The 14,929-nt window shown below is 41.2% G+C and overlaps 2 protein-coding genes across 2 annotated transcripts in view; one reads left to right on the plus strand and one right to left on the minus strand.

Moving 5' to 3' along the window:
- The window catches only part of TMEM181 (transmembrane protein 181), a 282,632-nt gene that overhangs the window by 85,501 nt on the left and 182,202 nt on the right, over positions 1 to 14,929 (plus strand). The window lies entirely within an intron of this gene.
- The window catches only part of EZR (ezrin), a 36,799-nt gene that overhangs the window by 16,200 nt on the left and 5,670 nt on the right, over positions 1 to 14,929 (minus strand). The window contains exon 2 of the mRNA XM_066315550.1: positions 2,926 to 3,009. Coding sequence (XP_066171647.1) covers positions 2,926 to 3,009 — 84 coding nt within the window. The remainder of the gene's footprint in view (positions 1 to 2,925; positions 3,010 to 14,929) is intronic.

Raw genomic sequence — 14,929 nt, forward strand, 5'->3', positions numbered from 1 at the left:
TTGCACAAAGGAGTGTTGCAACTTTGTTAAAATAAAAAGTTGCATAAATCAAGCAGTTATCAATCTCTGAATGTCTCTTAGAAGAGAAAAAGTACATTTCCTACAAATTGAGTTAGAAAACTTGCAGAAATAATGACTCCTCAAATTCCTCCCAAAACACTAAGAGCAAGGAAAGAGAAAGTATGAAGCTAAATTTCATCATTTGACTGTTTGAGTTTCGATACAAAGAACAAAGAATGTTTTCGTCTGTACTGGGAAATGCTCTGTAAACTTCCTCCATGGTAAAACAAGGAAGAAATAAGAAACAAGGCATTATATACAAGATGAGAGACATCTCCTCTGCTTCCTCAAATGCATGAAGCAGCAAATCTTGAGTCTTCCATCCAGTTATGCTTTCTCTTCCATAAAATGCTAGTTACACTCTCCTCCATTTGAATCTCCTTTACTCGTGGTCAGGAGGGCATATGACTACCTGGGAGATACTCCAGCCAGCTGCAAAGCACACTGGTTTGGTTCTTGGGACACCTCTGACCTCACTGCAGCATAAACTCTGCACAGGGCTGGCTTGAGCAGAGCAGAACTTGATATTCACAAGTTTCCACTATTTTTCCTCTCCTGTAAAAGGAGCTATAATACACCCTACATGCAGGCTACAGTCATGCTAGCAAAGCCTAAAATGTAAGGGCCCTCCCAGAGTAGCTCTGGTAGCTGACAACCCAGCCAAGAAATCACCTTGTAGTTTTTAAAAATAGCTTGCTTCTTCAAAACCCCCACAGTGGTTCTGCAGTTCCAGTTGGGCCACTCCCTGTACCTGTGAAAACCTGTTGTCTCCACAGGCTTTATCTGAGTGTAAACTCCAGCCAAGATAAGGGCCTAGTGAAAGGCTTGCTCAACAGAACTGCAGAGAGAATGTATGGTCTTCACCTTTTCTGGTTTTGTGCTGCACAGTTCTACCTCAGCCTTCCCTTGATAGCAGTACACCCCAACAAGGTATGAAATATAGGTAAGGATTTCCAAAGACGGGTTTTAAACTCATGTCACTGGATATAAGGAGCGAATCTCTGTGAGGAGTAGGTCTATCCCAATTGTGCACTAAGTGCTGCAATAAACATTCTTCAGAAATCCCAAAGTACCCAGACAGCAAGCTAAAATAGAAGTATCTTGAATTTGAAACATCCTGCCTTTTCCATGTTCTCAGGATTTTGAGCCTCTCAGCTGAAAGCAAAGAAAGTAGTTTCTCTTCTGCCAGAGAGATGACCCTGATTCTGAACAGATGTAAACATCAATTAATATATATGGAGAAGGGAAGTACTTGTTGAATGCTTGTCATAAGGACATACTTACAATCTAATCTAAAGCATTGCTTTTAAAAACCTGGCTTTTAGTAATTTGGATTTTTGTACTGTTGGAGGTAATTTCTCTGTTTTGGATTAACATGAAAGGGCTGGGGGAAGAAGTTACTCTGATGCCATGATGATCATCATGAATAGATTCATAGAACGGCCTGGGTTGGAAAAGACCTTTAAGATCATTTAGTTCCAGCCCTCTGCCATGCACAGGGACACCTTCCACTAGACCAGATTGCTCAGAGTTCCATTCGAGCAGGCCTTGAACACTTCCAGGGATGGGGCATTCACAGCCTCTCTGAGCAACCTGTTCCAGTGCCTCACCACCATCACAGTAAAGAATTTCTTCCTTATATCTAAACCTGCTTCTTTTGGTTTGAATCCATTCCCCCTTGTCCTGTCACTACATGCCTTTGTAAATAGTCTCTCTCCAACTATTTGAGTGTTCCTTTCAGGTACTGGAAGGCTGCAGTTAGGTCACCCCAAAGCCTTCTCTCCTTCAGGCTGAATAGTCCCAATTCTCAGCCTTTCCTCATAGAAGAGGTGATCCATCTCCCTAATCAATATGGTGACTCTCCTCTGGAAGATCAAACAGCAGGTACTAGTTCCATAAAAATGCAGGGGGTTTTTTTGGGTGGTTGTTTGTTTGGGGTTGTTTTTGGGGGGTTGTTTTGGTTTTGGGTTTTTTGTCTCATTTGTTGTTGTTGTTGTTGTTGTTGTTTTGGTTTTTTTGGGTTTCTTTTGGGGGGAGAGTTCCAGAGCAGTAAGTAATTTTTTTTTCTGCTAAAATTTAGGCCTTGCTTCAGTTTTATAACAGCAAGCTACTTAAGTCAATAATAATGAAGTTTGATGAATAGCACAGTTTGTTTTAGTTGTCTTTATCTGACCTTTGCAGGTCCATCTTCAAACAGACCTGTATATTGTTAAAGAAGTAACAGGAAGGATAACAGTAAGGGAGGAGAGTCTTGGCCACTCAAGCCCTCCATTTCCCTGGGAATCCCTGAAGGCAGGCAGCACTAATCTCTGCTCTGTCCAGCTGCACAGGGGCTTCTTACTAGGCATGTTGCCTGTAAATGCTGCAGAGACTTGTTTGGTTTTCCAGAATTTTGACAAACTCAAACACCTGTGGCAAGTGCTTCCTTGAACCCAGCATTTGAATGAATGCAGCCATGCAAACGCCCTCATCAGCCACCTGAAGACTTGATTCTGAATAGTTTTATGCACAAGAGCAATATTTCATCCTATAGAAGTTAATAACTGTTTAAGAGTTAAGTAGTATTTCAAAGCAAGAGGTACATTTTTACATGCTACTTATGCTGTCTAAATATTTTAGATGTCTCGTGACAGTTCATCATCCAACATGCTAGGAAGACAGGCTTCACTGGAACATAACATACCTGCAAGGTTTTTTGCTTTTTTCTTTTACTGTGATGGAATTTAGAGATCTTAGCTCAGACTGGGGCCATTTGGTTAGCAGGTAGAGAGGAGAAAGATAGGTTTGGAATCCACTCTTAAAAAACACTATAGTCCAAAACATACTCCAAAATTAAACAAGAGCCCACACCAACCCTTCACTGACCTGGTCAAACAGCTGTTTGCCTGTAGTGTTTGGCTGGATGGCAAACTCCAGCTCTGCATCCATAGTAACAACTCGAACGTTGATCTAAGGAAAAAAAAAACAAAAACAAAAACAAAAAGCATTGTTTAAGATGTATTGGAAGTTATTTCTTGGTGTTAACACCGTACTTTGTGTGCAAGAGTCTCCACGCTTTGATGCACGCCTGTAACCTCTATAATAAACACACTTAAGCCTCAATTAGAATCATGTTATCACACCAGCAAACTTAATTGGGGCACTCATTCTGCTGTTTTAACCAAATTGCTCCACAGGTTTTCCTACTCAATACAGGATTGGACAGATCTTCTGGTTCAACAGGAGGATAATTTAGACCTGACCCTTTCCAGGCCTAAACCCTCTTGGACTAAGAGCTACTGTGAGTGCACAGTATAGCTGCCTGCAGGCCATCCCTTGGATTACGAAAGGCCCTAATGACTAAATTAAATTTAAGACTTATAATTTAACTTCCATTTATATTAGAGCTGGAATTAATCTGAGGTTTTAAAGGCAAAAGGCTGCAGATTATTCTTATAAAGCAATCAGCATTAACCTGATAAACATTCATTCTTTCCCTCATAAAAATCTACTCAGCACATAAAAACAGCAGTAACAGGTACTGAATGATACTACAGGGCAGGAGTTCAATAAGCTCTTGATATCAGTGAAGAAACAACACAACCAGATTTACTGCAATGGTACTAGACTGCAAAAGAGAAGTTACTACTGAATGTTACTGAATGTAACTTCTACAGAAGGCAAGAGTGTTTAATGACTAGAAAAAGTCTATTACCAGTTAATCAGGATGCAAAAGCAGCAACTAATCTTGCAGGGAATGGCATAAGGACTGGTAAAATGGCAAATCGGGAAAGGATTATCTCAAACTGCTCTTACACAGGTTGCAATATTATAGTACTTGTCAAAAAAACCAAACAATCCCAGAACAAATCTAAAAAACCCAAACATGTATGATTGTGTAGTATGGTTATGCTAACAACTAGCTTTTCAGCTCTGTATTTTAAAGAAAAGGAACGAAAATCTGGACATGTAAACATAAGGCCAGACAACATGTAAGGTACAGGCAGATGAGATTTCGTGACAATTTCCCAACAATTTGTAAATGCTACATTACAGAAAGCCAAGGCTATGGACCAGGAGAACCTGGCACACATCTGAAGAAGTGAGAAGTAAAAGATGCAGGAGGGGAATAGAATCACCCACTACAAAGCTTTGGCCTTCAGCAGTTCCCAGCAACTTAATTATGTATGTTTAAACTCTAGGATAAATGTCAGGTGTAACAATGTTACAATTAACACAGAACTGTGAATAAAACAAGTTGCTTAGCTAGTTTTAGTATATTAGGAAGCTTTGCACTCCTTTTTCAGTGGGACACTGAACGTTTAATCAACCTCCTTCAGGTTCAGTGGCGGACCTGGCAATGTTAGGTTAATGGCCGCACTTATCTTAGAGATCTTTTCCAAACAAAATGATTCTGTGAAGACATCAAGTATCTTTACAGAGTTCTTTCTTTTATTCTGTTCCCACAGGACAGAGGATGCTCCCAAAGAAAGATCACTGAAGGCCGTTTCCACGGACTCCAGAACTGAATCAGAGAAGGTGACTTAGTGATGCCACTTTCAAGCTGTGTTTTTAAAGCACTGTCCTTGAAATTAGGACTTTCAGAAATAATTCTCTAAATATAAGATGGAAGAACAAGCAAGAAGGTAAAAAGGAGTTCTTGGAAAACCTAACTGTAGCATTTGGCAGAGAACAGAGCACAGAATTATGCTTAAGGTTTTCCTCATATGTCTTAAGAACCAAAGGTTTCCCAAGAAATGTTTCCAGTGTAGGAAGGGAGGGGAAGTTCAGATATCAAATTCTCTGGAACAGCAAGTCTGCAATTCAAAGATGCGACCTTAAAAAACACCTGTTGCTTAATCCCTCTCAACAAGAAATCCTTAATCATATTCTAATCCCTTTCTACCCACTTCAAGAAAACATATGCTCATCGTCCTCAGGTTTGTGCTGTGGAACTTATTTGTACTTCTGGCTGAAACACCATAGAAGTGTAAAGTAAGTATCACTTTACAAGCTAAAGAACTTAAAAGGAGCTGTTTCTTACTCCATACCTTCTTACTCTTAGTCCTGTTTTACTATAAACGTCAATGACTGTAGGATCAGCTACACAGTGAGCTATTTAGTGCTAAAGCCATTTAGCTGCTACATATTTTAAGAATTATTTTAGCATTAAGACCAAAAATTGTACTAATCTGCTTCTCCACTTCAATCATATTTAAAGTTAGGAGCATGCAGGAACATGACTACTTGGTTATCCAAAAAGCTTTCAAGGACACTTGGAGCCTGCAGTAAAGTTTAATTTCTGTGTTCTTTAAGGGCTGCATGACCATCAGGACAAAGAGAAATTGCCCTGGTGTGCCCAGACAAAATGCCAGCCACATGACTGGCAGAGCAAGAAGAGACAGGGCCTTCTGTGCCTGAGTTGATGACTGCCTGGGAAGTCTCCTTCCTGCCCCTATTAAGCCCTCCTGCTTCTCATCTCCAAAACCCTAGTCTTGACTTCAAGAATACAGTGGTTTTAACAGTGTTTCTAAATGGATGTCCTACAACCACTCCATACAAGCTTTTAGCCACAGAGAAACTCCTAGTAAAGCAGCAAACAGAGAATAACCCACATGAAACCCTGGTTTAGACAGCCTGAAGAAACCTTGATGCCTGTTACACTGAGAGTCGATCGGTTTGGCACTCAGCTCAGCAGATGGAACCCTCCATGGCGCCAAGACGATTAAATCAACACCCAAGGTGCTAACCAATTCAGGTATGTTGGGGAGGAAAACAGCAAACAACTCGAACTAATTTCCATGAGCAACAAAAAGAGGAAGGCACAGTTAGGACAACTTTCACAAGTGAAGTTCTGCTCATCCTGTCTAGGCAAGGTATGTCCTCTGTAAAATCCAACCAAATCCTAGCAGAAATCCAGGACAATGTTGAAGCCATAACCAAAAGGAAAACAGCTTTTCATGTTTAAGAGCACAAGGGTGTGGAGGGAAGAGAACAGCACATGGCTGTTATACCTGAAACAAGGATTATATTTAAAAATGTGCATTTATGCACAAAGCATGCTAAAAATCCTGGACAGTAAAATGTCACTTCATTCTTGATAGGCCAATGTCATAACACTTTATTATTATGGGTGTTGGAATAGATTATATTTAAGGTCCCTTCCAACCTTAAATATTAAATAGTTCTACTTTTATGTCTGAGGCTAATACACTTAAAGTGAAAAATAGGGCCTTTAAGATTTACTTGTGCATACAAAAACATTACAGAACACAAGTTTTTCCTCTTCCCCTGTCTTAGGATACATAAAATTGCTAAAAAATTTGATCCATAAGGAAAAAAAAAGCAATGCCATTTACATTAAAAGGAAAAACTCTCCATTAAGCTGAAGAACCTAGTACACTGAAAGACTGAATAACAGTTCCTTCATACTGGACTGTAACATGTTAGCTACCTTACCAACTCGAGCAAGAGAATAGAAGATGAAGGCCAGAGCTAGAATGAACTTCAGAGTAGAGTTTAAATGGTTGTAACAATATGGAAAGCAATGGTAGTCAGAATGGAATCTTCTGTGCTTTAGCAATGCCCTTAAGTCATGCATTTGTTCTTTTGTTGTCGCTAAAACAACATCTTTTCTAATGCTAAGTCAGTAGATCAATCTGTGGGGCAGGTGCAGCCTTTCAGAGTCCATGCACATCAGTAGAGTAACTTGAAAACTTCAAGTGCCATTTGAAAAACATTCAGAAAACACCCTCTAATGGAGGCAACACGCTGCCAACCAGCTGAGTGGCACATCTCAGTGGAAGAGTCAAGACCTAGACAGGAACCCAAGAAGACATTGCCTCTTCCACCCCATCCTCTCACAAACACCCACTTTTCAGGTGTGTTGGACACCATGAATGCACAGCTGTAGCTTTTGCTAACATCAGATTCTTGAGCGCCTTGGTGCAGAACCAGTCTCTGATTGCAGGCAACACGGTATCCTTGAAGTTAACCATCCCTCTGCCGACACTGCAGCTCCACTGAAAAACACCCCACACTAAAGGGAAAAGGGCAGGGACAACAGGGGAAAAACAAACCCACAGCTCTCAGACACACTATGCTATTTGGGACGTTTTGCACCCTGATGCATGTAATCTAATAGTTCACTTGCATAATAAAATAGTTCAGTGAAACCATGAAGTTGTGCAAGTCATTTAAATAAGACCATACAATTTATTTTCAGTGAATGCATAAGATAAAGGGCACTAAATACCAACTTTTACCCATTAACACAGGACAAACCAGTACTCAACTGTGTCACTCATCATTATCATTAGGCAGGTCTAAATGCCTTAGACAAAGCTCAGGAATGTTTTCTTCCTCTTTCCAAGGAAGAAGAAAGACCAGAGTCTCCTAAACAGCAGGTTTCCAAGCGCGGTATCTTTCCAAGTGGTGGTAATTAGCAGTGGAGAATAGAGAGACATGGCTTGTTTCTTCAGTCTCTGAGTGTCTGGAAATCCCAGGAGTCACTGGTACATTTAAGCAAATCAGACACATTTTGAAGTGCTGTACTGGACAGCACATTCTCTGAAAAACAGTGTGCAGAGCTGTTAAGCCTTCTTGCACACACACAGACTGTATGGATATGGACTTATTTGTGCTGAAGGAATACAGAATTCTTAACAAGGGGGAAAGAGTGGTATCAATAATAGTATCAAGAAAGTAGTAACGTTAATCCTCACTTCTGCAGGTCTACTCTTTCACCAAGCAAGCAGCAACTACTAATGGAATAAGTAATAGGCAAGCTTCTTGGCCTGAGCTGTAATGCATCTGCAAGGACAAAGTAATCTCATTTTGACCTTAGCAACCAGAGCTGTTCATAGACGCATGTAGTGATTAAGTATCTGGTAATAGGAAAAACAACTTCATGTAGCAGCATCAGAAGGGCACTAAAACTGCTCTCTATTCTTCCACATTCCACTCAGTGGTGATCACTGGTTCCAGGTCCAACAACAAAGAAAGATATTGTCCTAACTGATGGAGTAACTGTTGTCCCAGCTCCTGGAAACTATTACAGGAAAATTTTCAACTTTGACAAGGGAAAAAATCCTAGGGGCTTCAGACTAATCTGCTAACACTTCAAAATCTGCATTCCTCTGTCCTCCACAAGTTACTCAAGTCAACAGGTAATGGTTCAGAGACCGTGCAGAGACGACAACTCTGAGAAGGTAAGTAGCACAAATAACACAGAAGCAACTGCATAAATATTAGTTCAATTTATTATATACTTCATAAGAATTCTGAACACCAGCATATCAAGAACACAACATTTGGAGACAATTCTGTTTCTTCTCTGACAGAATAACCTGTCTGATGAGTCAAATAACATCTAATAACATTTGATGGGGTGCCATACAACATGGTCTAGGCGTACAACAAACCTGAGCTGTGTGGAATTACAACCAAGTGACAAGTTGTGCACCTGCATTCTCCATAGCTTCTTTCAGAGCAGGAGACAAATGTAATGAGTATCGAGCAAATTATCAATTCCATTTGCTGCTGCAGGATTGCCAAAACACGGCTTCCCTCCCAGCTGGGCTCAGCACCTTCATCTTACTGCAACTACTGCAGGGACACATATTCTGACCTATTCCTGTCAGGCCAAGGTCTTGAAAAGGGGATGCAAGTGTGGTAGGATTGAGGGAATAAGAAAACAAAATTTTCTCACAATCCCGGGAAGATGGAGTGAACAGCACCTAGTCAAGAACAAATAAGTCTTTTGGAGGACAGGGCTGCAATTCAAAGATGTTGGTAGGTCTGAAAAATAGCTACAAGTGTTATACTTGGAGAGGTGAGAATGAACAAGAGGCAGAGATGAACAAATTACAGGCTTGCAAACAATGGTCTACAGCAGGACTGAGACAAGGATGTGGTTTATTATAATCCCCAGAAAAACACCACATTTCCTGGTGTGATGCTATTACACTGAAGGGAAAATTACATTCTTAAGTGTATTTGTCACCGGAAGCATTACAGAAGGTGACTATTCTGTTCTGGCTGCCTGATGACTTGCTAGATGGAATGCTGTCACCCAAATTTGAATGCTTCTTCTGGAAGGGGGCAAGTTAATCAAGGAACGTCTACACTGATCTACAGGTCAAGTGTTTCCTGAGCTTGGTTGACCAAGGTTGACCTTGGTTGCTTAACAGTTGCCAGTTGGTTTTTTTTTAATCTGTGTGTGTTTGGGCCTTTTTATTTGTTTATGGGGTTTTTCTGTTTGTTTCAAACATGTCACTGATCCCATTCCAGCTGGGAGTTGTCTGAAACATGACACGTTTTATACAGAAGCCCATATAAACTTCTAAAACCACATGGAGAAAACCAGCAAAAAGCCCTCCTATTGCAGGCTGGGTAACATGACAAGAAACATAATTGCTGGAGTGGTAAGATTTTATTATATTAAACAGCCACTTCCATGCAGCCTTCAGAAAACACAGCTCCAAGTCCTTCCCAGTGCTACATTTTTATGATTTAAAGGACGTCCAAGAACCTGAAATGAGAAGGCAAATGACAGACCCATCATTTCTCTTCTGGGGGAAAGAAAATCTGATTCCTACAAGAATGGGAAAGAACTGCAGAGCCCAGCACTGAAGAAAACCTTTCCCATGCTCCTCCCCTGCTCCCATGGCTGAACCTCTCATGCACTGCCTGCCCAACATGGAGCATTTCAGAGGGCAGTGGCAGCACACCACAGCAGCCATGAGCCTTCCCTTGCACACTGGGGAGCAGTTTGCTGACAAGGAAGAAAAGAGCAGCTCACAAAATGTGAATAGAGGACAGCCTCTCTGGCATCCCCTTGGATGACAAGACAAGCTGGTTGCACCCATTTGACCGACCCAGTTTCTCGGCATACCATGCTAAATCAAAATACCCGTCTGTGAACTGAAGGACGTGTTCCATTTCAGATCTCATTGTGTTAAACATTGCTTCCTCATTGCAAATAAATGGGAACATAAGTCACGTTCCAATGGAATTCCTCAGAGTCTATGAAGCAGTTAGGTATTGCTGCATTTGCAACAGGTAAAATTAGAGCTGAGTAGGCTGGTCTTTGTTCCTTAAAACCTTGCTAACCTTCCCAGGAGAGGGAGAAATACCACTGAGGTTAAATTGAGTTGTATATAATAATCTATAATCTAGTAGTTACTTTAAAATTGTCCAGTACGATTGTTAGCCTTAACTACCAGTCAGCTTTAATGCAACACCTTGCAGAACCATATTTTTGGGGGTACTAGTTCTCAGTATTTAAGGAGCAATAGCTGTATCAGTTATACATAACTGAAATTTCTTAAGTCTAGTCAAGGCAATAGGAGCCCAGGTATTTGCTGCTCTCGTGCATGGTGAAAAATACTTGTGACTTCTTTTGTGGCAGTTTTTCAGAAGAGAAACAAAGTACTCTGAGGAGAAACCAAGAAAAATTTTGGAGTGAAATCTGAAAGTCAGACTTCTGGATAAAGAGGAGGGAGGGGAGGGGGTTTCATGTGAGGAAGAAAACCTTCAATACCCAGGTGTGAGGAGTCATCCAGAAATTCCAGTTTTAACAAAGCAGGTGAAATTTTGAGAATGAACTTCCCCCTCCCTGCCTGCACACACAAACAGGTCACAAGAAGGCAAATCCATTGAGTTTGGTATTGCAGCCATGTCACTTAACTGTTCTTTGTAATATAGCATGAAACCATCCTTATAATTAAACATGAACATAACCCTAGAATGCAAATTCAAACTTCTTTATGTTTAGATGTGCAGAAGATGCCAAACTAAATTACGTGCCTATCTCAGTTCCCTTAATGAAGGCCTTCTATCTCTTCTGTCAGCATGTAATAACTGCATAGTAGGCATCTGCATGAAAAATCAAGAAGCAGCCATGGCTGCAATTCAGTTCTTTATCTTAGGTCAAGCAATAACACTTTGCATGCCAAAAGATCATGAAGATTTCATGCAGGTGTGGCAAGTGCAAGTGACAGTACATCCCTGATAGCCCTGGCTCCCAAATGCCTAGGCCTCAGACAGACTTCCAGCATTCTCCACCTCTGGTCAGCTCTGTACAGTTAACAATAACTGCTCAGGGAGACAGTAAAACCAAACAAGCACTCTTCCTAGAAAGGAAAAAAAAAACCAAACAAAACAAACCAAACCAACAAACAAACAAGCAAACAACCCCAAAAAACCCCAAAAGAACAACTTTCTCCAGTTACTGAAGATTCCTCCCAACCTTTTCCTAAAAAGCAAACAGCATAATTCTGTCTCGAGCTAGGAACAAATTGAAAAACTGAGAGACAGAGGCCTACGTAAAAATTTAAAATACAATTTGTTTTAAAGTAAAATTACCTAGGCACAGCTCTGTGCTCTGGCAAGACATAAAGCAATGCAGAGTAAGTCTGAAAGGCCCCAGGATACTGCCCTTGAACAAAGCCCTGTACACTTAGAGCGCCCAGGTGTTTTTCATGCAAAACACTTGCCTTCACTCTGTGTGAGGGAGGTAAGAATGATTTACTTTGAACATGATATTATGAAGAAGCGGGAGGCTTTATGGTGTTTCATTGAAATACATTAATGTTCACTTTAAAGACCTTCTGATGCTGTATAATATTCCATTAGCATTTTCACAATATCTGTGTACAAGTAGCAATCTGTTCTTTAAAGGAGGAACACACAGCCAGTGACAACAGGCTCAACACAGCATCACTGCCTGGATGTGTCACTTGCCCTCAATCGATGCTAGGATGGATTTAGGAACACAGACTGCAGCAACAATAGCTCTTTTGTACACAGAGAATAAATACAGAGGAAAGCTAGAGGCCACTGGATCAAACTCCTGCATACACAGACTGTTTTATCATGACAGCTGTTGCATCTAATTAAACATAATGAAGTTGCAAGACTAAGGCTTTACACATGAAGTTTACAGGAAGACCCACAAACAATCCTCAAGTCAGCTTTATCTCAAGAAGTTGCTCAGAATCCAGAATGGATCAGATCTTCTGCTGTCATCCGTCAGAAACATAAGCATGGGGCCAAGTGCAGATAATACAGAAGTTTGAGATCTCAAGTTTTGTCAGTTTCAGAGTCTTCTAAACAATTTAACATCTCCAGTATTTACACTATATAAGGCAATATCATCCTTCTGCAATCCCCTTGAGGGAAAAGAAAAAAATAAATTAGTATCTTATAGTCTTGATCTGGAACACAAACACCATTTTATGCCTCTGCTTGGCTTTTTCACTTGGGAAGCAACAAACACACAACAGTTTCTGCAAAAGGCAAACTCCACAGTACAAAATCACAAAAACCAGGGCAGGATCTGAAGGTGTGAATAATCTAAATAAAATCTACAATAGCCTCAGAGTTTCTCCTGAATCCAAGCACCACCATTCATGCCTTTTATTCCAAAGCTTATGCAGAGATCTATGTTCTAGAGGGCACTGTGCGTGGAAAACCCAGAGCCATTACAGAGTCAGAAGTCTGACAGCCTGACAGCACACAGCTCTCACCACTTTGAATAATCCCTGTGGTGGTTGCTCTTCTGGGATGGAAGAGCAGTACATTACAATGGAACAGGGTGGGCTGAGTGAACACAAGGATTATCTGTGACTTACTCTCTCGCAGGACTATGACATGGGGGTTTAAGGCATCCAAGGAACAACTACTGGAGAAATGTTCTCAGTAACCGTATTCCTCTCAGATGGAGATGTTACAGGATGCAAAGCAGTATTTTTGTCAGATGTGAACTGGAAGAAGGTCAAGGATGCTCAAATAATTATCATGCAAGGATCAACCAAGCTAGCTGGGACATCTAGTTTGGAAGAAAATTAACTAAGGCTAGGACATAAGAGGATATAAACTCCTGAGCTGCCTGAACATACTAGACAAGGAACATGTGTTCATGGCTCTACCAACAAAATAACTACAGGGCATCAACACTGAACAAGGAAAAAAACCCCACCATATAGCACTACAGCAAGGAGGTTTGTAGATAACTTTCCAAACAGTGTGAAGGTTATCTCGGACAGCCTTTGTTAAAGTATACTGTGGATGCCGGAGTTCACAGGGTTTCAAAGCAAGACTGGACAAGTTCACAGAAATCCATTTAGTAACTCATTATATAGGACCTTTCAACCTCCAATACCTCAGAGGAAAGCAATGGTGCGTATCTTTGAAATACTCTTCCTCAGGCACCAGCTTTTGGCCAACATCAGAGGTGTTCTATTAGGCTACAAGGGCTTCTGCCTGACCTACAAGGCCAGCCATGTTCATATAGACATCAAAGTGCAGAAGGAAAATGAACACCATTTACTTAGGCAGAAATAGCAGTGCAACAAGTCACACAAGGCCCAGTAATGATGTTTGCTCACTCTGCATTCTAGATACAAATCCTTTTGTCAGAGAGATTTTTGTTGGATATTCCACCCTTCTGTTTTACCTGTTCTATATCAGCCTCTTTCATTTTACTCACAGACTTCAGTGGAACACACTTCATGGCATTTGTGAAATTTCTTAGTGGAGTTATGTGATGTGATCACCTCTAACAGCTTGATAATCTGATCTATGTGCAAAAAACTACAATGTTTCCACTTCTCATGCTGGTACTTCAAACACCATGCAACAGGTACTAATTGCTCCCAGATAAAAGTAGGTCATGCAAGTCCTGGAATGTCACCTAAGCCCAAAGACATTGCTCTTGAGCAGTTATGGATCATAAAGGAAAAGTGATTGCAAGGATTGGCAAAGTACCTCTTCATAACTCCTAAAACAGCTTAACAGCTTCTGAGATGAAACTCTTCCCACTCCCCTCACTATAGATATGTGATGGCAAACAAATATGCTCCAGCGGTTCCCAAAGGTATCCTGAGCACAGTGAGGGTGGAAAAAGCACCTTTCAAGAGTTTATCTGCACAGCTGCGACAGTTGTTATGGAGGAAAAGCTCTTCGCCCCCACACTGAGATCACCGGGTATCAATTATGCAAATCACCCCACCACACACCACTGTTTGTGCAGCAGGAACTCTGTACACTTATCTCTACAGAGACAAAAAATTAAGCCAGCTAAGTGTATTCAGCTAGGTGTTGAAGAACAACTTTAGCTCCCACAAGTAACTCTAAAGCCCAGAACTTAAGGTACAGGCTTGAAGCTGTCTGCTGGGCTACACAAGCTAAATTCATGTGCCCGGGTTCAAAGGTGAGACTTTCTTAGTCTCTGCTTCTTCAGGTAGCAGACAACTCACAGACCTGCTCTCTGCATCTACACACCAGTGGTCTCTTGGCAGAACTGAGCCACTCTAGAGTCATTTCGTAAGCCTGCTCAAGATTCAGTAACAGGACCACTGTCCACTCATCCCCAGAGAACTCTCTCTCACATTCATTTCACACTGAGGTTAGAACAGCCAGTGTGGACTTGTTCACGCAAAAAAAAGAGGAAGAGATGGTGATAGCGACACCTCGGAGTTTCACACAATAGCTACAGCACTTGTTCATGAAAACGAGAGGGAGAAGTAAATGCACACCTACCAAACAGGGCAATCACACACTCTCCTCTCTAAGGAAGCAAAAGGCTACAGGCCTTGTGTAGGGAAGTCAGTATCTCTTCCACTGAGCCTGCAGTAGGTAGCCGAATACAAGTCCATGGTCATCAGCAACAGTTTCTCTTACTCAATTAGAAGGCAGAGTTCTGCATTTTTCTTTAATGGACAGATGTTACTATGCGCCTCAGCTGAGCACATGGCTGCTACTCATGTTCTCTCAACGATGAGAGCAGATGCAGAGAAGGCAAGTAAATTTCCCCACTAGGAGTAGGAACTAGAAAGAGAAACAAAATCTGAATCTGAACAGAGGAGCAATGTGGAGGGCAGCATGG

The sequence above is a fragment of the Sylvia atricapilla genome, chromosome 3 (genome assembly GCF_009819655.1).
Source record: "Sylvia atricapilla isolate bSylAtr1 chromosome 3, bSylAtr1.pri, whole genome shotgun sequence".
Classification (NCBI taxonomy): domain Eukaryota; kingdom Metazoa; phylum Chordata; class Aves; order Passeriformes; family Sylviidae; genus Sylvia; species Sylvia atricapilla.